The 23,303-nt window shown below is 47.1% G+C and overlaps 1 protein-coding gene across 1 annotated transcript in view; it reads right to left on the reverse strand.

The window, feature by feature from the left end:
- The window catches only part of CHGA (chromogranin A), a 124,895-nt gene that overhangs the window by 37,929 nt on the left and 63,663 nt on the right, over window positions 1–23,303 (reverse strand). The window contains exons 5-6 of the mRNA XM_069637741.1: window positions 12,496–12,597; window positions 9,514–9,975 (exon numbers count right to left, since the gene is read on the reverse strand). Of these exons, the coding sequence (XP_069493842.1) occupies window positions 9,514–9,975; window positions 12,496–12,597 (564 nt within the window). The remainder of the gene's footprint in view (window positions 1–9,513; window positions 9,976–12,495; window positions 12,598–23,303) is intronic.

The raw sequence follows: 23,303 nt of genomic DNA on the forward strand, positions 1-23,303 counted from the left end.
ATTGCAGCGCTGACCCCCCCCTGCCAGACCACTCCCCCTATGAGCCCCGGCTCGGAACCGCGCTCGAGAAGGTACGGCTGCCCAGCGTTCTAAACGCAGCACCCTTTGCACCGCAAGCACCGCCCACTGTGGGGCGCGGCGCTCGTCACTGCAGTTGCGATGCTCGTCACTGCAGTTGCGACAGCCTGCAGAGCTGCCATCATGATATGATATGGCATTTATAACGCGCCTATGCACAAGTGTTTCACAGCGCGATGAGGCAAGGGAGGGGAAACAAAGGGAGGACGGACAACGATCCTAGACCGCGCAAGTGCGTGGGAAGGGCGCTGGGACAGTGCAGTACATGGCAAGATGATAACAATAAGTAAGTAGCTGCCAGCAGGTGGCAAGTGCATGGATAAGTGCGGACAACAGGTCCAGCATGCACTCTCTATAGAAGACTACATGTAACAGCCGGCTAGTGTCGATCGCAGTGAATCCGGGTAATGCTCTTTAGTTGTGAAAAACCTCAGCAACAGCTGCACCTTCCATGTTAGTCATGTAGGTAGCTTTGGATACAATGCATTACAATGCTTTAAGTGGCCTGCAAAGTCGAGCCGGGGCTCATAGGGGGAGTGGTCTGGCAGGGGGGGTCAGCGCTGCAATTAAATGCAAGCAACACTTACTTGACCTGAATGCTGCCAGTTAGGCTACACCCCCTTAAGAGCCCCAGCTCGATTTTGCAAAAGGATCTGCTGCGGCTGTGGCCTAACTGCCAGCATTCATGTCAGTTAAGTGTTGCCTTGGCATCTAGCCTGAAGCTGTTGCCTAAAAGCGAGAGCTTCAGGCTTTAGAAAAACAGCCTTGGCATATAGCAGCCTGGTGGGCTGGGGTTAGCTGGGGACTTTGTTGAGCCCCGGCAGGGGCCTGTCTCAGATACCATTCTCAGAGCCTGCCAGGGTTCCGCCATGGCTAGCCCCGGCCCACTTAAATCCCTGATGCATTCTGATAATTCAAACGCATCAAGGCATACATGTGGACTAATGACTCTAAGAGAGATGATGACAGTAAAGGGCGCAAACCCTGATAACCCAAATAACAAAATTAACCACTGCTATTACTTGTGAAGGCATGTGATCGAGTAGATTCCCAAGTGTTTTTTCGTGAGTAACAAGAATAGGGTGGACGCCATTAACCAATGGCAAATGGTAATCGCACTAACCCAGTTTTCGTCATATTTCTGAACCCACAGTCATAAATGTTGCTTTTCCAGATCCAACTTCCGCCGTTCATCCTCTGCCCATGTAGCAATACCAGGCATTTCTGGAGCACCTTAGAACCAGACATCTGCATCCCTTCAGCATTCTGGTGGTGCTGCAGGCAACGTGTCCAGGTGGTATCACCCTGTTGCCTGACAGACATTGGCCAACCACGGGGAGAGAACAGGGCCTGGGGGACCCCACAATGGACAGAACCCGCTGGTGATGCATGTGCATTGGTGCCCACCTGCTGGGCTCCGCCTTGCGTGAATGAGGAGAGCCTTTTAGGAACTGCTGCCCCATTATCAACCAAATCCCTGTGTGGAACCAACACATGTCGTTCAAGTTTATTGAAAGGTCCAACATGTCCAGGTTATGATGCTTAAAGTCTATCAGATGATAATGCTTCGGGTCTGCTTGATAAGCGCCTGAGAGATCAGCCTGCATACCTCCACCAATTCCTCTTAAAGGGTATGTAACACTTCTGGCCCCTTACTATGCTGTGCTAGAGACTGGGGGATCCCCCCCTCCCCCACACAGCCTCTGGTCTCCACATAGCATCCCCTGAGTTGCTCCCACCGCGGTAACTAGGGCAAGGCAGGGGACGCTGTCACTGAAAGGGGGCAGGGGGTCACTGCTTGCCAGAGACTGCCTCTCCGCGTTCATGGGGGTAGCTGGGAGCAGGCAACCTGCTGAGAAACCAACGGCCCGCACTCTCATGCATAGCTCACAACCTGAGAAGTCGCCACGGAGTGGCTAACCCATATTTTTAAGGTGGTTCGGTTGAAGTCCATATGGGCTTTTGGTTGGTCAAAGTAAAATGAGTCCAACAAGGGGGATACCATCCAAATGGGAGAGAGTCGAGAGGTTTGCTTCTACTCCAGCATCATGGAAGCGGGTCAGAGGGACGAGCATAGGTGTTAGGAAGAATTCTCATTTCTGTGCTAATTCCCTTCAACCTTGAAGACCCCCAGCTCTGTTGCTGAACTTTAAGACTTTTTGTTTTTAACCCTGGAGTGAGTGAGCCCTTTTCCTCACTTTCGCATGTGTTTTGACCTGATTTGCATTATGTGATTTTACTATTTTTGGAGTCTGACTCCATAGGCATCTACTTTTGTACGGTTACACACAGCACCCACAGTGCAGTGTCACAGAGAAATCCTTCTAGATTTCTCACAAGTTTTAAATACCTTTTCTTGTGTGAACTACTGATCCCAAGAATAGTAAAGTGAAATTGACTTTGCTTACCTTTTCCCTTTGTAGGTCCAGCACACCCCCATCTTTTGTGGAGTGCTGGGGGGGAGTTACTTAGTAGCCCCTTATCCTACTTTCTCATGTAACATTTTTATGTTACCCTCAATACTTTAAATGGCTGGTCGCAGTGGTTTATTTTTCCTACCATTGTGCTTTTCTACCGCAGGCTGAACCCTCAGCTGCAGTAAAGCACCCATGGGTGACCATTTCGTCAAAATGGCCCGCTTTTCTTTTTTCTCCATTTTCTGTTTGTGAGGTCTTTGTTTGGGTTTTACTCTGTGTCAAAATAGATATGAGGCCTTTGTTTGTCTTGCCTTTGGCGGGCTTCAGCCCTGAATCTCACCTCTAGCTCCAGTGTGTCTGGAAGGACAAGATGTGAGGGAGGGTCCCGAAACTCCCAGTCCTGATTGGCTGGCTGCTGTGTGATTGACAGCCTAGGATGTGCATGAATGTGAGAAACCTGCTTAAAAGGTGAGGGTTTTGGGACTAGAGTCGACCACTGGGAGAAACACCAGTCGAAGAAATCGTGATAGAAGCTTGCTGCATCCTCCTGGAGCTTTGAATTGCCCAGTGAAGCTCTGCTGGTGGGCTGAAACTTCTTTTTCAAGTCGACAGAGAAGCTCTGGAAGGGACGACTTCTTCCCTTGGGTTAGTGGGACCAACTAACCTCGAGACGAACTCCACTGGACCATCCTCCCGGACTGACTGTACTTCTTCGCTGCAAGAACTGAGTGCCAGGGGTCGAAAAATCTGTAGTCAAGTGCAACGTCTGAAATCCAGATAGAAGCTCCAGGAGTCTCCTAAGGACCTTCCAGAAGCAGGACCACCAGAGCTCGAGTCCCCTCACCAGAGTGCAGGACCCAAGGAGCGAAAGAAGCCCAACCGGTATCAGAGATCCACGACGGTGCTGTTTACTAAGCACTGAAATCGTGAACTGCTGATTGAACCGAAAAGAGCCTGTAGCTGCCCGATGACCTCCTAAGTACCACCACAAGAGCCCTCCAGACATCCTCCCTCTTGTCCCCATGAATGAGACTCAGGAACAAGGGGTCTGCACCGCTGTAGCCGGACAGAATCCAGCTGGACCGCTCTTCTTCAAACCAGAGGTACTGTGTAGACTTGGGGTATTTACCTCATTGTCTTTGAGCTGTGCCTTTCTCAGTTGAGACTTGCAGTGGCTTACGTTTAGAGTTGAGTCCAACTCTGTTTCTCACAGGCTTAACAGCTTGTGACCCTACAAGTGATGTTCCTTTACAAACTCTATAACTTTGTGCAAGACTTTGATTTTAAGAAGTGCCTCAGCTCCACAGACTGTGTCCTGGCTCCCTGCAGACTCTTCTAGCCCATTGACTTTGCTTTTGTTTGTCCCCCATGGGTGGTAACTTGCTTTAGACTGTTCCTGCTGTGAAAGGCTTGTCTAGATTTCATTGGAAGATTTAAGTGTCCTCACATATAATGATAACCGTTTAACCTTTTCCTTCCTTAAACCTTTCCTTCCTGCAATCTCAGACTCTGCCAAGCATAACGATTGTGATATATACATGCCATTACTGTCCTTGTGAATGAAGTCACCTCAGGGTATAGGAATTGTGTATGAAGCATATCCAAATTTTGTCCACTGACTTAGTCTGATTCTGAAAAGTGATTTTAAAGTGTATTTACATTGTTATAAGAATTCCCTTTTAAAAATAGCTTGATGTTAATTAAATAAATAACTATTTATGACTTAAACCTTGAGTGTAAGTGTTGTATTTACGAATTTCACTGCTACAGCTCTACAGCTCACATTTACCCCTCTTGAGATAGGCCTGGCTGCTCATTTACACTGCCAGCGTGTGCAGTACAGACCTATACCAAAAGGTGGGTTACCTAATACCAAGCAGATAAGTCTTGTGTAGTCTCACACAGTGTTACTACATCAATTCCTACCTAATAATAGGTCCCAAAAAGGCTGCATCAAATTGTTAGTTCTCAAGGATGGTTTGTAGACATTGTAGCACATCAACAGACTCCCTCGATTCATTATTTAATATTTTCTGTTTTGAACGTGTCATCACTGCCTCCTTGTCTTTACTCCTCCCTGTCTCTGTCTCTTTATCTCTCCTGTTCTTCCTTTCCCTTTAATTCTTTTACACCTGCCTCTCTTCTTCCTCACTTGTCCTAACTGCCTCCTTAACTCTTTCTTTAGCTCTCACCTTACCTCTTACACTCTTTCCATCTTCCTGTCCATCCTCTTGCATTCTGACTCTTCTCTCTCCTTATTGCATCCCACCGTTCTGTGTATCATTTCTTCTCCCGGCCTGCCCCTTCTCTCTTCCTTATTCTGTCAAACTCTTGACGTCTCTCCTCTCCATCTCTCACAATTTGTCTTGCCTCTCCCTCCAGTTCACTCTCTTATTTTGTTTGCCTCCTTCTCATTTGGTCTCTTGGTTCTTCATCTCCCAATCCGTCTCAAGGCTGTCTATCACTTTTTTCTCCCCCACTTCTTGTCTCAGCCATCACTCCCCTGTAACCCCCTCATTTACCCCATTCTGTCCTGCCTATTTTAATTTCTCTTCCCCCTGTCTCTCTTAGTCTCCCACTCTTATTCTGTCTCTTCTTTTTCTCGTTTCCATCCTCTCACCTCTGTCTTCTGTCTTCCTTCGCCCATCATTCTCATCCTGTCCTGTGTATCTCTCTCTCCCTCTGTCTCTCTCTCGCTCTATCTCTCTCTCTCTCTCTCTCTTCCTCCAGCTTTCTGTCTCCTGTTCTCTCCCTTCTCCCTCTCATTCGGTCTCTTCGACCTTTCCTGCTCTGTTTCCTCTTTTGTTAATTCTCTTGCATTAGTACATTATAAAGCATGGTCTGATGTCTATTAGTGACGATTATCAATACAGTCTACTGTACTGACGACCCATAATAAGGGTGGGACCGGGTATATAGTTGCTTGCAGCTTTGGGAAATTAAGTTATGTATAAAACAGCACGGCCCTATAAGAGCAAGGCAAATTTCGGGACCAGAAGTCTTACATTTTGGCTAATTTGCATACCCACAATGCTTTGCTCATGTGGCTCTGCACTGGAGGTGAACATCTAGTGATGGGTACTGGGTGGCTATGTGGCATGTATGACTTGGCTCAAATGACTTGTTCTTCTTTCATATTTCAGGGTGAAGGTTTATTTTCAAGCCTTTCTAAACACACTTTGATGGGGTTTGCTAAACATGCCCCAATGCTCCGACTACAAAGCTGTCAGACTATACTGTACTGATATGATATGATATGGCATTTATAACGCGCCTATACACAAGTGTTTCAAGGCGCGTCGGGGCAATGGAGGGGAACAAAGGGAGGACAGACCATGATCCTACTCGGCCAGGTATCATTCAGATCGCGCAAGTGCGTGGGAAGGGGGCAGGGACAGTGCAGTACATGGGAATAGATAATAATAAGTAAAGTAACGGCCAGCATGTGGCAAGGGCAAGGGTAAGGGCAGACATCTGGTGTCAAGGGCTGGTAGGGGGACTGTAGGGATACAGAAACAGTCCCAAGTGCAGGGGTTGCCAGGTGGGCAGTGCAGGTGTGTGATGTTGGTCGGGGAGGGACCTGGGCCCGAGATCAGGGGGTGACCAGGTAGCCAGGAGGTCAGCAGAGAGGAGGAGAAAAGGTAGAAGCACAGAGAAAGGTTTTGAGGTGCTTGAGGTGCTTGAGGTGCTTCCGGAACCGGAGATGGTTCTCCTCAAATTTAAGAGAGGCAGGAAGACTGTTCCAGAGGGAGGCACCAACCAAAGAAAGAGATCCACCACCAACTTGTTGCTTGGAGAAGCGACTGACCCTGAGGAAGTTGGAGGCGGATGAGCGAAGAGCACGAGAAGGAAGATATTTAGGAAGAGAGAGTTGAAGGTATTGGGGCCCCAGGCCCCAGAAGGCCTTGTGGACGATGCACAGGGTTTGATCCCTAATATGGGTGAAACCAGTAATACAGTTGTCTGCAGCTTTGGGAGCTGTCAGTCTTGGGTTGACCAATCTATGTATAAAATATCACTGTACTGCAAGTTCATGGCAATTTTCTGAAAGAAAAAGCTTGCAGTTGAGTTCATTTGCATACCCACAATGCATTGCTCATGTGGCCCTGAAATGAAGGTCCACTTCCACGATAACTGCTAGATCACCCTGTGGAATTTGTGACGTGGCTCAAATTACTTATTCTTCTTTCGCATTGCAGGTGCAAGGGTTTTTGAAACGTTTCTAAACCCTACATAACTTTGTTCATGTTTTGCAATATATATAGATCTCCAAATACCACTTGTGCCAAAAATGACTGCGCTCAACCTCAATGCTGGTTTTGGCGGTAAAAGGTTAAGATTCATTACTGCATCCGAGAATCTCCGGTATTATAGCTGAGATTATGGGTTGCAGCACAGAACCTGTCTGGTATGTTTGAGGGTGTGACTTCCCTGAATTGGTTTTTAGCCCATCATCTGATCCAATAAGCATACATAATATGATATTAGGCAATAGCACTTTATATTAAGCAAGTTTGCACTTTTTGATAAGATTCATCATGTATAGAGCACTGTCACTTTTTAGAATATATGGTTATAGGAAGTGTTTGAACATTATCAAACAGGCACTAGCACTTTAAGAATGTGCATTAGATGAAATAGCAATCATTGTATATCCCTGCACTAGCAGTGTGAGAGACAATAGATATATGCTTTTGGGTCTGTTACGACAATTCAGGAGAAACTGCTGCAGTTCTTTAGTTGCTTGTAGAACTCGCGTCATCTGGGAGTAATTTGGCACATGGATCGAAATTAAGTTCGATTCCATGTAGCCCATTGTGAATTACATTTTGCCCATTAGTGCAGTATTCTCGCAATAAAATGTTGTTTGACTTTAAGGAAGAGGTGCAGATCGCGCAACCGTAACTGGCCAATTACACCATTTAAACTTGTAAATATATTATATTTACGCATACTTTTTGGTATCAACATACTCTTCCTACAGGCATTATGCCAGAATGTACTCCTTTGAGATGGCGGAATTCATAGTTCGCCGGATCATAGAGTTTAGGTAGCTTGGAGTGAGTAGCTGATAGTTGGTCACATGACCCATATGGTGAGAACAGGCGGAAGCGGTCGCTAGTATGCACCCACTTCCTTTAAAACAAACGCGAGACAGCAGCAATATGGACAAGAACAAGCCCGACGAAGCTCATTAGCAGAGCGGAACGCGTGGCAGTTTCCACCCAGTGGGGGGAGTTTTCTGTTTGACCGGGTCTGCATAAAGACTAATGTAATGAAATTTTACTGTGTATATGATGCTCGTGTTATAACAAATTAAAGAATTACACGTTTTATCATCAAGTTTGGTCTAGTGTGCTTGGGCATTTTTTTTCTACTATCTAACTAATCAGTCATTGGAAGTGTTTGTATGGATGGTGTCATATATTTTTGAAATATATATATATATATATATAGTAATAAGAACAAGCTACAGTTAGGTGACTTTCTATTTACTTTTACATATATGGTATGATTTTCCAGTCCCCTGGAGTGCTAAAATGGGAGCTGAAAATAGCATTAAAATGTAGGCCTGGTTTAATACCTATATTAGTACTCAGAGCATTATCTAAGAGTTTGTAATCGGAGCCTGGTCAGGTTCTAGAATCTATTGTAAATACCTCCTTCAAGGTGGGCGTGTCACTATTATTGCAAAGCAAAAATATGAATATCACCAAGTGTCTGGCCCCTTCCACTTTGGGTGCAGAGATACTGGGGGCCTCATTTTAAACATAATTCTAAATTGCACTTTCACTCCCTCTGTGCAGTGTTCATCGTTTGGCCTACTAAGTTTTTTTTTTTAAGTGTCCATTTGATTGAGCTGTTTTAAAAAAGAAAAATGTCACTTCATAGGTCATGCTCGGGTTATTAGGAGATAACAGTGAAACCACCAACTGTGCTGCAAGAATCGTACTCATCATCCCCGCTGCCCAACACATGTGTCATTCTCTTCACCATTCCCCTCTCCTGCAACTCACCCATAACCCTCTTCTTATTCTTTGGGCTGCCTACTAACCAACTAGAAGACTTTGGTCGTTCCAAATCACTGTCACCAGATTGGCTCCTGGCATCCAGAACAGGCACATCACGTGCCCTTCCCTGTCCAATCTACACCCTCTATTCATGCTAGAAGGCCTCACAGGAACCACCCACACCTTGTGAAGGGTTTGTAGCTCACCACGTGGATGTACACTTTTATCCAAAGAGGTAGATACTTTTAGACCATCCAGCATCCCTGCAGGTGTCGTCACAGGCAGCCTGCACTCAACACAATAGCTGAGGGACCGGTAAGAAACTTCCAGCCCAAACTGCCAAAATAGGGAGCAGACCCATCCACTCTCACAGTCCCGGACTAAGTCACTCGCTATCCCATTTCCAGAAGACCTGGCCCTAACACACCCACACCAAAAATCTCACTTCCTCATAGGCCCAGACACAAGCTTGAGGCTGCCTTTCAAGGGTCTTCTTAAATTCTGCCTCCTCTGGACATATTCCCCCAGGGCTTGTTAGTGCCAACTGACCTATGGCCGCTTTCACGATGTCGAGTCAGTACTCTCTTGCCAATGCCTCCGGATCGGTCGCTTGTTGTGTTTTTCTGTAAAGCTACTGATCAAATTCGGTTCATAGTGTAAAGACAAGTAAATTCATTAGATGGCCCAAGGGTATTTTACATATTTTGTACTTGTCAAAGTTGCTTCTCCAGCCTTACACCATTCTTATGTTACTATTAGTTATAACAGTGAACTGAATTGCAGCATAATTTCTGTTTCTGTTTTAGATGTTCAGCATCACAATGATCAATGGCTGATTATGACTAATCGGTATGCTATGAGATCTCAATTGAAATGGATAAGCACACACGGATGAAGCTATGTTGGTTCAGTAACTACGTGTGAAATATCTGTATTTGGATACATGCATTTTTGGTTGAAAAGAAAATATATTTTTTCATTGTAAGCATATTATGTGCAATACCCACCCTCCTTCCTTTGGGTTTCATCTGCGTCGTCTTTGCTAGATTTCGAAATCGATTCTGCGATGCTCTCTCCTTCTGATGCGCTTCGTGCTTCCTCGTGACCATCGTCCGCATATTCTTCCTGTTCTTCTTGAAGCTCTTTGGCCACATGCTCCTTTTCTTCTTCTTTGAGCTCCTGACTTTGGTGTATGCCCTCTGGTTGAATCTCCAGCTCTGAATGCTTCTCCTCCGAGAGGTCCTTGGAATTGATGTCATCAGTGATGTGGTTGTCGACGCTCTCTTCTCTCAGGTTTTCTTCTTGGTCTCCAACCTCGTTACTTTGCAGTTGCTCGCCTCCCTCTTGGTTCTTCTCTTCTTCCTCTTCAGGTGTGGATTCGTGCTCTGAAGGCTCTCGCTCCTCCATGCTGTTCTTCTCTTCATTAGAAGCATTCTTATCGGCTTCAGGCGACTCTTCTTTCAGGTTTTCTTGAAAAGAAAGAAAAGAGTTACAAAATGAAGTATTTTTTAAAGTAGATGTTAAAATGGACTGGTGCTTGTCTCTATGTTTTTGCCTTAGCTATAATATCCAGCTTCCTGTCTTCATTACTTATAACACGTATATATTTCAATCTGTGCCTGTCATTATCATATACATAAATATCATTCCCTGTTTTCAGTTAAACCCTAAAATCATTATATATATATATATATATATAACACTAGTTCTCTCCCCTATCTTTCAATGTCTGATTACAATGTCTAACCTCTATTTTTCTCTTTGTTTAATATATCCAACATCTGGCTTGCTGTGCCTCTTTACTATCCTTAATAGCTATTTTTCTTTCTCTGGTTAATATATCTAAGAACTATCCATCCTACCCCTAAGTACGTATAAGATGTCTAATACCCATATTTCTTTCCCAGTATCTATTTAATATGTCCTATACTGATCTTTCAGTCTCTGTTTAATATTTTGATGGCATATCTACTTTCTATAGGTCCGTATAATGTCCCCAGTACCTTTTTGTTCCCGTCTATTATTACATCATTCATGGGATGGTCTTTTTCAGTTTAATGTTGCTAATCTCTACCTTCCGGTCTCTGTCTCTTTAGTTTTTTTCTGACACTTTTTGTGCTCTCTATCTTTTTTATTGATGTCATCCTCGTCTGTCTAAAAATTCCACAATATTTGGCTATCACTAACATCTATTGTTCAGTCTCTTCTTCTATCACACACGCGCGTATCTCTCATACTTGGTATTTATTTAATATGTATCTAACCGCCCATATCTGACATGTAATTGATATATTGAAACTAGTACAGGTGTGGCTTGATTCCAAGAGCATTCGTTGCTTTTGCTAATCTCAAAACCCATTGAGTTATTTTTAATACCTCCTTCCCAAATTGTTTGAGAAATGGCCAATTCTATTTATTTTCAACACTTGTTAAGTGAGGAGATTCTGAAGCACCACTCCATGTTGTTCCTTTACAGTTCTGATACTACTGAACTGGCGACTGCAGTACCCTGCAGTACCCTCAAAAGATGTGATTGCCCCACAAGCGTGTACCTCTGACAGGCTGGCTGCTCCTTGGTACAAATGTCGTTTGAGCCTTTACACAGGTCTCTCTACGCCATCAAGCGATGGCAAACGTATGAGGGGAAGGGAATGTCCACTGTTTCCAACTGAAATGAATAGACACCCAGAACCACTGTATAGGCTACTGGAATCAACTTAAATATTCCCCATAGCAGTTTAGCTAATGTGGCCAATAACTGAAATGCCAACAACAAGATGCAGCAGAAACCCTTTGCCAAACCAAATTCCACCAGGGGCGGCAGATTCATACTCTTGTCTGAAATATGACTGACTCGGACACGGCTCTACTGGCCGTTAAGAGGCATAACCAAACGGGAAAATGGCACATGCGACTCACTAACCCCCAACTCAACTGACCATGTTGTCTGTAAATCTCAGTCTGACTGTCTTTTCCCCATGTTGGTGATACAGTAAGGCAATTGCAAGCAGATGCCTTGGGTACCACCAAGAAAGGCAATGGGGAAGCCTTATAGACACTATAAACATCTAGTCTAGCATCATAATAAGAGATTTAGCTAATGAAAAGGGCAGTTTTCTTTTGTTAGTATTAACCCTTGCAATCCGGCCCTGTTTCTGCCCCGTTGGGGGAACTAAAGGGTACGACGTTCCATTACTTGTCGGGGCGATCCAGGATTGTTCTCTTACTTTATGTAACCTCCAATTACCGATCCAGAACTGCAACTTTTTTTTTTTACTTCTCCCCCACTGGGGATTCGAACCTAAGCCCTGCCAATAACAAGCCAGTATAACATGTCACTGCGAAATCCGCCATGCCTGGTCTGGTGTTGTTTATTTCAATAGACTGCTTGGAACATAAAACGTATTCCTAAGCAGCCAAAGAACCCAGCTCTGCAGCAGTGTTTGCAGGTAATGGGTGGAGGGTTTGGAGGGGCGGTGTGGGGCCCCAGTCATGTCTCTTTAGAGGTGAGAATGGTGGGTGATTTGAAGGGGAGCCTGCATAAAGCTGCATGCTGTGGGGGACGATGATACACTAATGGTGCTGATTGAAATGCATGTTCTTGCACTGTTTTTCCCCAGTCTTGCTTGAACTGTTGTAAAACGCAGCTTGGCTGGGTGGAGTAGAGGAAAGGAAGGACCCAGAAGGGCTCTGATTGGGGGGTGGTGGGTGAGTATGAGCGGGGGCATAAAGGGCAGGGCAACGGGAACATGGGTCCACTACTTTTTGTTTTACACTTCAACCACTGCCAGCAAGCCAATTTGCCTTTGCAAACAGCCTGACAGTACTGTGAGACTGCGTCACTTAGGGGACGTATCCTTCGCGCTGTACACACAGCGAGGGCGGTAAACGTAATTAAGACAAGGTTTCACCGGCAGAGCTCCTGTGAACGCCAAGGTCATTAAAAGTACTATCAGACACGCCAGCTGTAAGGTTATTGTGACACACACCTCTCTCGCTGTTGCTCTCCTCCTCTGGGTGCTCAAGGACCTTCGAGAGTTCATCTTCGAAGCGGCTGCTTTTCTTCTGCAGTCGCGCCTTCACACTGGCACCTACGGCGAAATCCAAGCGAGAAATAAGGCAATGCTTCACAAGTACACATTGTCCTCTTTTAAGCAACTAAATACGCCTTGACACAAACCGAATTGTTTATTGGTGCTTATATAATAAGTGCTATTATTACATCCCAAAGTCAATGGTAGGGTCTCGGGAGGGTAGCTCTGGGGCAACATGCTCGCCTTGGAAGCAAGACGATGCAAGCAACACAGGTTCGATCCCTGGCTCTGGGCTTAGAAACGTCTGAGTATTAAAGCGAGTTATTAATAACCAATTACAATTACAACCAATGCAGTTGCGGCTGGTGAGTTTGAAAGTTGGTGGGGCGTAAGTTTCCCCTGGGGAATTGTGAGCGAGCGCGCTTAGCGCGCGGCCCACGCCACTCAAAGGGGGGTGCAGACGGGCCCCCCCCCCGCAAAAATATTTGGGAAAATTGCCTCCAAAATGTGCAATTTACTGTCCAAACCCACTGAAATATGACATAAAAGCATTAGGTTTTACAAACTAATGGTGGTACATTATTCTTACGTGTGCAAATGTTATGGTGTATTTTACAGCAGCTTGTATTGGGAATAGCTGGTACTATAGTGTATGCATAAAGAAATTCATTATATAGTCATGATGGAAAAATATCAGAAGCAGTACAACTCGCATTCATAGAAACAACTTCATGTTTTGGGCATTAATAAGAGGTCTGCTTTAATATCCAGCCAACCTTTCCCTTCCATTTTTTCTCATTTGCTACAGCCCAGGAACAGAGAACCAAGTACAGTGTACGCCAAGTTTAGAGAATCGCGCCTTGAAACACTTATGATATGGCATTTATAACACACCTAAACACATCATATCAAATCCAAATTCCACAGAAGAGCCCCCCTTTGACACCACACCACTATAAGCAGCATTTTTCCCTCGCCCTTGGAGGTTTCGTACAGAAACCCACAGCACCCCACTCAACTCGGACAATAACCACTGGCTACTAATCATCACTAGCAATTACATCCAATTGGCACCCTACATTTGGTTAATAAAAATCCCAAAAAACAAAGGTTTTTACATCCTTGCAGATGGCAGTCCTTAGGCAAGTTGTTCAGGCAAGTCCTTTATTCAGTTATAAATGTAATGAAGTCCATGGCATGTGTAGGAACCACCAGTGACCACGACCCAGGTAGGGCTTTCCAGCGGTCCTTGGTGGAGCACTGCGGGCATTCCCATACATCGTCATTCCACACATGACCTCACATTCTCTGACATCACACTCGCAGGCATCCACACCAGTCTGTGCTGCGTGTGTGTTTTGCACACATGTGAGTAGCTATGTGTGTCCATTTGTATTCTCTGTGTGTTGCTTTGGGGTGTGTGTGAATCTATGAGGTGTGTGTGTGTGTGCCACACCCTTGTTCTGTGTTGCAGCTGGGGGTGTGCTTGTGCTGGTCTCCTGTGTATGTTGCTGTAACTCTGTGAAGGAGGGAGGTTGGACGTCCTCAGACGTGCTGCGTGATGAATGTGTGTGACCTCCACTCTGTGTTTGAGTGGGGTGTTGTGCGTTGTTAGCTCCTCTCCAACTGCTGGAGCCCTCTGAGTAACGGCCCATCGGCAAGGCCACAACAACAGCACTTAGAAGGAGAAGCGCATCCCTTACTCATAGAGCACACTGACCAAGAGAAGATCAGACCCCTTGCGCACTAACAGGGACATGAAGAATCCTGTCCCCATTTCCTACAAGGAAGAGAGCACTGGTTTTACCCCACACCACTGGAGTTAATTGGAGAAATACGTCCTTTGCCCCTGTTCCAGGAAACTCGTTTTTTTCTCACAAGGACATCTTAACAAAGATCTTTTCGCGGCGCAAGGTGACTTTAAGGGCATTGGGAACCACTAAACAACTTCCCGCCCCTTCTTTACTTCAAATTACACAGCTTCACAGCCAGTGGCATTCTTCTTGTAGCGCATCTGAATAGTCCAGGAAGTTAGAGGAGGAAACGCTGTGGCACTGCAGCGGTAGAGGAGAGACAGGACGATGCCGAGATTCATACAGGAGTCGCGCCTAAGCTCAGCACAGGGTGCAGGTTTGTCTTCGAGGTGTGGGCGTGCAGGAGTGATGTTTCTGACCAGAGAAACCAAATAGCTGCACAAATCCATTAACACATAGGAAGCCAATGGGGAAAGGTTGCCTTTTCTTGACAAGACTGCACTAGAGCGTCCATGGAAGGCCCTTTTCTGGGTGGGGATTCGAGTGTGGTCGAGGGGGCCACCTGGGCTGGATTTGGTTTCCCAGCACCGTCTGAGTCAGGAGAAAGCCACATGGCGTCATCGCATCTCCACTGCTACCTCGCTATACCTCTGACCTCTCCCCGTATGGCCTTGCTTCTTCAAACCTAAACACCCCACCCCACCCCTTAATTACCTCAATATCTACAATGAACTGGAAGAACAATGGTGCACGCACCAGGCAAACACGAATCATCTTAGTCCCAAATCAACTGCATGCCTTTTAACAACTGCAGAAAGTTGAAAGGCTGAGTCGATCCTGCGGGGACAACATCTGCTGTCGTGTGTGGGTTACATAAGCTCCTATAGCGGGTGCACAACCCAATGAGGGATACATTTAGCTGGTTTTGCGTCTTAACTTTTCGAAGCATTATAAACATTGGCAGAGCATCCCACCTTGCCCCCAGCTCCCCCGCTCCCTGTCCCCCCACACAGAGGCATAAACTTACCGGTGTCCTTGCAGCGATACCTGTTGCAAGAAGGCTGAATCCCAGCCTGGCTCACTACAGGACTGGGAGACAGAGCTGTCCTGGGCTGACTGTGCAGTCGGTGCTGCTCCGACTCCCAGTCCTGCCCGCGCCCACCATCTGGCCTTCACCGTCAATCTGGTGATGGTGAAGGCCGGGCGGCGGGCCAGGGGCACAGCATGGTCAGTGCCGGCCTGCGAGCAGGGCCATGAGTCAAACACAGTAGACCGAGTGTCCCGCGGCCGCCCTCCCACCATTAAGCTGTTTTAGTTAAGGAAACTCTTAGTCTTCTTTGCCAATGCGGCATGGAAGACTAAGAGTTTATTAACTAAGCCAAACACAACGTCTTAGTAGCTCACTTATCTGGGGCTGCAGCAGCACACGTCTGGTCCGTGGATGGGCCTTGTTCTGGGCAGCTGGGCCTGGGTCACTCACTGCGACATCAACGACAAGTCCTTCCTAAAGTCCACCACCACCACACGCAACTAGACGGAAAGAACGAGAAGCCCATGACCCGACTCCACCCACACGGATTGTCATTGGCTGGTAAACAGCCAATGACAATCCAACACAACCTGTTGCTATGCTGCATGTCCTAGAGTGCTAGCACAGGAGGTCTCCTCTGCGCGGTTTGCGCAGAATACCAACAGTGAGGGGCTACCCTCCAGCTCCCCGACAGCCTCTCAAATGAGAGGATGGGATACATAGAGTGCGTGGAGCTAGGAGCTCCACGCACTCTCTACATGGAAAATGAACGTAAATCCGGACGTGCCCCGCTGCTCTACAGCTCTAGAAGCAGGCCTGCCTGGCAGCCCAGTATACTGCAGAGCGGCAGATTAATAAATAAATAATTAATCTGCCGCTCTGCAAAACATTGATTTAATTTGATTTTGACGTCACCGAACAGCAAAAAGGAGTTGTCTCTTCTTCTCTCTGTGGTGGGGAGGGGGGGGGGCGGTGCCCCCCCCCCGCCCTATGAAAGTGACCGCCACTGAACCAATGGTAGTCATATATCGGTCTGAGGCAGCTAAAAGCCATGGCATTGTCTGTGTCCTGCTAGCTGCACACAGATCATTGATGTTGCGCTGACTTTCTATTCAATGAAAAACACCTGGCCCAATGGATCTGCTTTAACGCTTCTATTGTAGGACTTAAATCACTTGACCAACCAGGGGGCTTGTTTTAATTTGTGATGCTCAGGAGACAGATGGTGGTGGTTTGTTTGGCTTCAGACTGACAGCTGATCCCACGAAGCGCCATGTTGAGAAAACCATGGACTCGAGGATTAAGGGGCTTTCTACCAGACCCACCACAGATCCACTCCAGACTTTCTACAGATGCCCCTATCTGTTTATTCAGTGCCCAATCACCAGGCTCGCCCAGGGCAGGGACAGACCAAACCGCACCAAGGGAGCCATGGGCTTTTTCTCCAGTCACCCCATTTTCCATTAGAATCAGTATGCCCTGCCAGTGGGCACCTGTTTAGCCAGGTAAGTGAGCGACGGAACTCGGGGCATTCCCACCACCCATGCCCCCCCTCTTTCTATTACCTTCAATGTACCCACCTAAGAAGTACTTGTTTGGCCAGTAGTGCTAATTCATTTCAGGCAAAAGGCACAAAGAGCATACATTCTCAGTCCGCCGCCCCTCCTTCCCCCACAATTGCCACATTTTTGTTACAAGTCGGTCCGCATCTATTCCTAGCAATTTTCAGTTCATCTCTGATATCCTCCCACATTTAGTTGGCCAGAAGAGCCTGGCTGGGAGGATAGCTCAGGGGCAATGCACTCGCCTTGGAAGCAAGACGACGTGGAGCAACACAGGTTTGATCCCCGGGTCTGTGCTTAGAAACCTCTGGGTATTAAGCGTGATATAAATAACCAATTACGATTACATTGGTGTACTCCAGCAGTTAAATCCCACAGACCATGTAATAAAATGGGAATCAAGTGTCAACTTCGCAACCTTCACCTACAGCACAATGTCTGCTTTCTCCTTAGGGCTGATAAAGACTTCAAAGGGTTGGGCCCTGTTATGCTTGCGCTGATAATAAGGAAGAGGAAAATTTTTCTAGTTTTTCCTATACAGGATAGGATGGGCAAGCCACAGATACATGTGGCTTGCTGCAAAACACCCAACTGAGCTAAGGGATCGGCTCCACTTTGCCAACAGGATGGTCCAACCAGCAAGCCAGTCACCCATCCACCATGGGCAGCCAAGAATCAATTTAGCCTTGAGAAAGAGCCTGATGGGTCGAAACATCTGTCGGATGACTTAAGAAAAACGTCATCGTCCTTATCAGTGCTAGCATTACAGGGTGCAACCCTTTCATGCTAACACAAGACGTGCGGGTAACGCCCCTCCCTCCTGTGAACTTGCTGCTAATCCAAATATCAAAACCTAAAAACAAATATTGTGCAAAAGACTCAGTGCTGCGCATGTTGATTCAGCATCTAGTGCCCACTTTTGCCTAGTCACTGATAAAGACTTAGCCCCCTAATCGCCTCTCAGTTTTCCTCCTTATCCAAAAGAGTTGTTCGTTTATAGTAGTTATTTAATATTATTTTTGCATGCAAAATATTGGGGACAAGAGTGTATCACCAGGGCATTGAATAAAGCCTTATTATCAACCCATTCTTCGAGGATAGGGGTCTGCAACATATGGCTCTCAAGATGTTTTGGACATATCCCACCAGTGTTAGCCAGGAAAGCCAATGGTGAGGAATCATGGGAATTGTAGTCCAAAACATCTGGAGAGCCACAGATTGCAGACCCCTATTGTATGGCAACTTCAGCAAAAAAAGATACGTCATTGCGGCCCACTGACCTACAAGCTGCCAAGTGGGCATGCACATGGATGGTTTGAAGTCAATACTTATGAATTACATCAGGGGTCTGCAGCCAGATCTTTTGCATTGTGACTCCCAGAATACTTCACCAATTAGGGCTGATGGGAGCTTTATTCCAAAACATCTGTTGAAGGGTGTGGGAGTGAAGAGGAAACATGAAGTAACAGGATAGAAGAAGGATGAGAGCTGAATGAGGTGCTTGAGCCTGATATCCACTGTTGAGACTGCTGACAAGTGACACAGAGGATAGATAAATGGCATAGGCAAGGATGAGTGCTAAATGAGGGGCTTGAGCTGGAGGTCCATGGTTGAAACTGCTGACAAGTGACACAGAGGATAAATAAACGGCATAAGCAAGGATGAGAGCTAAATGAGGTGCTTGAGGTCCACTGCTGAGACTGTTGACAAGTGACGCCGGGGCTAGATAAACGTTGTAAGCAAGGATGAGAGCTAAATGAGGGGCTTGAGCCTGAGGTCCACTGTTGGCAAGTGACACAGAGGCTAGATAAACGGTGTAAACCAGAACGAGAGCTAAATGAGGGGCTTGAGCCTGAGGTCCACTGTTGAGACCGGTGACAAGTGACACAGAGGATAGATAAACGGCATAAACAAGGATGAGAGCCAAATGGAGGACCTGAGCTGGAGGTCCACCGTTGAGACTGCTGACAAGTGACACTGAGGATAAATAAACCGCTTAAGCAAGGATGAGTGGTAAATGAGGGGCTGTTGAGACTGCTGACAAGTGACACAGAGGCTAGATAAATGGCACAAGCAAGGACGAGAACTAAATGAGGGACTTGAGCCTGAGGTCCACTGTTGTGACTGTTGACAAGTGATACAGAGGATAGATAAAAGGCGTAAGCAAGGATGAGGAGGGATAAGCAAACACATGGTAGCAACATGCAGAAACTGGGCCAAATTGGGCTAAACATAGGGGCAATTAATGGAGAAAGGGAGTGGCATAGAACTAGAAAAGAGAAAGCTACTGGTGGGGTTTATTCCAGGAACAGCATTGAATGTCCATGTGGAATGAGCCGGCTGAGACAGCGGTGCGGCTCATGCCACCTGTCGTCAGCTCACAGATAAGGTGAACTAAGTAGAGGAACTGTGGGCATGGCAGGGGATTTCATCCATTGCAGCTACACGCCAACCTTACTGCCCGCTGCTTTTGCTAGTGCAGAGCTGCTACATGTGACTTGAGCACACAATGGCCAACTAAGAAATACGCGAAGTTAGTGCCCACACCTCAATCAAGAGGGCACCAAATGGTGGCACAAGGCCCAAGGGCAATACACATTCTATTTCGAAAGTCTGAAGCTCTTGCGTGAAAGCGAGAGCTTCAGGCTTTAGAAAAAAAGCCTTGCCTTGTCACTGTGCCGCCGACCTCCCTGCATCTGTAATGAAAGGGGTGTCTGGCAGGGGGCGGGGGAGGAGGGGGGTCGGCGACACAATGAAAAGGCGAGACTTTTTTGTATAAAGCCTGAAACTGTTGAGTGCAAGGGAGAACTTAAAGCTTTTCAAAAACAAAAAAAGCCTGGCTTTTCATTGCCTCTCCAACCCCTTGCCAGGCAGGGTGCTGATGCCCGAATCTCCAGTGAAAGGGGTCCTTGGCACGGGGGTCAACGCTGTAATTAAAAGTCAAGGAACCACTTACCTGACCTGAATGGTGCCTGTTAGGGCAAGGCCCCTACCTTTTTGCAAAATGGAGCCAGAGCTCTTGCGGGGTTGTGGCCTAACAGTAGGGTGACCATATTTAAAAAGTTAAAAAAAAAACGGCACAGGGCAACTAACATAAAAGTAGGACTAACTCTTTAAAGTGGCTGTCAGTAGTGGTTGGAGGAGAAGGGGGGTTTAAGTGTTACATTAATTATAATATGTGTTTATTTGAATAGTATCACAAACTAACACTATCTTAAATTGTAAAATGGCGCAGTTATTGTGTGTGAGATTGTGCATGCCTGTCAGCTATGAAGACTGACTACCAAAAACCAGGGCCACTGAAGTTTCCAATGGAAGCATAATCTCGAGAAAGGGGGACAGAGCAGCAAAAACGGGGACGTCTGGTCACCCTACCTAACAGGCAGCACTCAGGTAAGGTAAATGTGGCCTCCTAATTGCCGCGCCGACCCCTTTCCAGGCCACGGCCCTTAAGAGCCCCGGCTCGAGTGTGCAGGCCACCGAAAGCACTGCTTATAAGCCTCTCTAAAACGGTTGAGGTCGGCTCAAGACCTGACTGAGCTGTTTGCGGAGCTGCTGAAGGAAAGGGCAGCTTCTACAAATGCTCCCTCCCTCCGTGTTCAATTTTAAGAGCTTGCCCCTCTTTCTTGTCCCCCCCCCCCTCCCGGAAGGCAAGAAGGGTCCTTCCTGTTGCACCCATCACTCCCTTCTGTGAAACAAGCTACGGTTCCAAGAGCCCTGCAGAAGCGAAAGCGCAGGCGCAACTCGTGGCAGTCCTCTGTTGTGCCAAATTCCAGGCGGGCCGCGGGCTTTCGGCTCATCGTGTGCCACATAAAACATCCACGTCCATGTTGCTAAGCGCCCTAGGCCCGAGCGAAGAACTGTAACGTGGAGGTGCAGTTGTCACAATAACATCACCGCTCAGGTACAGCATTAACAAGACCGGCGGATTAAAATCCCAAGCCGCTCCTGACGTCACATGGAAACCTTGCCGGCAGATCCAGAAATAGAAGCGCTCCGCTTCCTTCGGGATCCGCTACTGTAAGCAACAGGGCTCCACAAATCTGGATTCGCTTTGATTTTTATAAAGTTTAGTTAAGGGCAAATCCGACTTTATATAATGTTCAAGCAAACACCCGTGTGAAATGTTTATGCTGGGTTTGGAAGTTTCCAAGTCGGAATAAGATGCTTGGAGGGAAGAGGGGCACGACTGTAAATATTTGCAGAGGTTGGCATTGCAAGGATCTCATCGCCCAGCATGCATGGACGTCCTAGCAACAGACTTGAGCATAGGGCCTCTGTCTCTCCTGCCACCAGGCTGCCACGCCGGGCACTGCACTCAACGGCCTGCTAGGCGGGCAGACGGAACTGGCGTGAACTAGTGTGCAAAACACGAGGAACGGGACGTACGCGCGTCTTAACCAATGGAGACAGTCATGGGCGTAATTTTATGGGGGGCGGGGGGTGCATGGGTTTTTGCCCCCCCCCCCAACTTTCATGGCAAACCATCTTCTCCCCATTCATTTGGCTGGGGCACCTTTTCTTCAGATGTCATGTCCCCCCCCCAATATTTTCAACAAAGTTACTCCACTGGAGACAGTCCAACCCAAACCAGCATTGGCAGTGCCAACAGTTTGGGCTTTTGTGTAGGCACGGGAAAGGCCCTTGTGTAGCGGTATTAACTGGCCATTAATGGTAGCAGATGCCTGGGCATCTGATAGCAGTGTCTGGCAAATGCCTAATACATTTCATATACATACGTCCAAACTGTTGGCTTTGCCAATGCTTGTTTTTAACAGTACTTCAGTGAAGGAGACAAAGTGCTTATAAAACGAGGCAGGCCCGGTTAAGACATTGTTATTACACCAGTAGCAGGTGTGCCTCTCCAATGAAGCAATTTACTCTCAGAAGTTCATGCTTTGAAAAACACGAACTGGCAAAACCAGTGCAAACCTAGATGGTAAGGCTTACTTAAAGTGAGCTCAAAGAGTTTCCACGAGGAGGTGTGTTGGGCGGGGAGGGGCAGGAACTGGGCAGGAGTGGCCATAGGATTAGCATGCTCTTGGGCAGTCAATGGGTAGGCAAATAACACCTACAGGCTGTGTGCCCCTCCTCACATGCCATTTCTCCCTATCTGTAAACTGATGCAATAGTTTTGACGTATAGATGTCGTAAGTGACACCTAAGAGCCGAAACTAACAATTACCTTCCTCCACCCTCCCCCATACCCTCAAAGGTGTGCAGATTTCATTGTACATTGGTGTGGCCTGTACATCTGCAGACGGTGGGCACAGAAAGGCAGATGGAGTAGAGCAATTGTGGAGGCAGTGGTGGGAGACATAAGTAGGCCCATTGCAGCCCCCCTGACTCTACAATGCTGCTGTATTTATAGACAGAACCGGGGAGGCAGAAAAGGGGAGTACAGGCTGCCAAGGCTTCTAATCCCCTACCCTATGCCAGCTTGCTTGGCCATGCTAATGTATACAGTGGGTCTGGCCGGGAAGTGGGGGGTGTGCAGGAAGCAGCAGACAAGCGTGCCATTCATGCTGTCTCTCTTCCCTTCCTACCTCCACGGTCCCGCTTACGTCATGAGTTGCTCAGAGGAGGCAAATGGAGAAGGGGGAAGAGGAGGGTTGCCGTGAACCCTCGCTCTCCTGCAGGCTTCTGCAACGGGCGGCCCTTCTGCTGCTGCCCGCCTCCTATTGTGAGGGGCAGCAGTACGCCTCACTCCAAGCCACACAGCACATAGGCACAGAAAAGAATTGGCCATGCCCCATATAGCGTTACCAACAGCCTTGTGTCCCCCTGGGAGGAGCCTACGTGTTAAGGCGCTGCAATGACCATGGCTTCCTCTGGAGGGCACCAAAGCAGGCATGAAAATGGAAAAAGAAACAAAGTGCAGGTTAAGGAACCGCGGTCCAGCAGAATACACAGTTCTGTGCTTAGAAAGGACTAAGAGGGGTATGATCTGCTTAGTTGTGTTCAAAGTTTTCTGAAAATAAATATAGGACTTATATCTGGAAAGCTACAGAGTGCTCTACAACAAGGACGCATGCAAGGGTTTACAAGTTAAGGTGCAGGTGTAGCAGAGAAGCTGAGATGGCCAGGGCGCAGGGCCATCTTAAACACGTTTGGGGCCCAGGGCATGGACATCTTTGGGCCCCCCACCCCCATCAAACCGAAGGAATTAAGTGACCAAGAATATCTGATCGCCAACCTTGTTGCGATCACAACCCATAGGTTGATACGCTGCCTCGCAGAATTCAAAATAAGCACGTTTACTCCCTTTAAGTCCCCTTACCCGCTTCATTCTAGCTCTAATCAGAATCATAAACAAGTAGCGTTTGAATGCCAACATTAGCAGTCTACGAAGAGGTTACTTCTGCTCTAGTATATCTACGGGAGTCTTTATCAATAGCATCCAGCAGCCTGTAGTAT

This window comes from Ambystoma mexicanum, chromosome 14 (assembly GCF_040938575.1).
Source record: "Ambystoma mexicanum isolate Mex_15411 chromosome 14, UKY_AmexF1_1, whole genome shotgun sequence".
NCBI lineage: Eukaryota > Metazoa > Chordata > Amphibia > Caudata > Ambystomatidae > Ambystoma > Ambystoma mexicanum.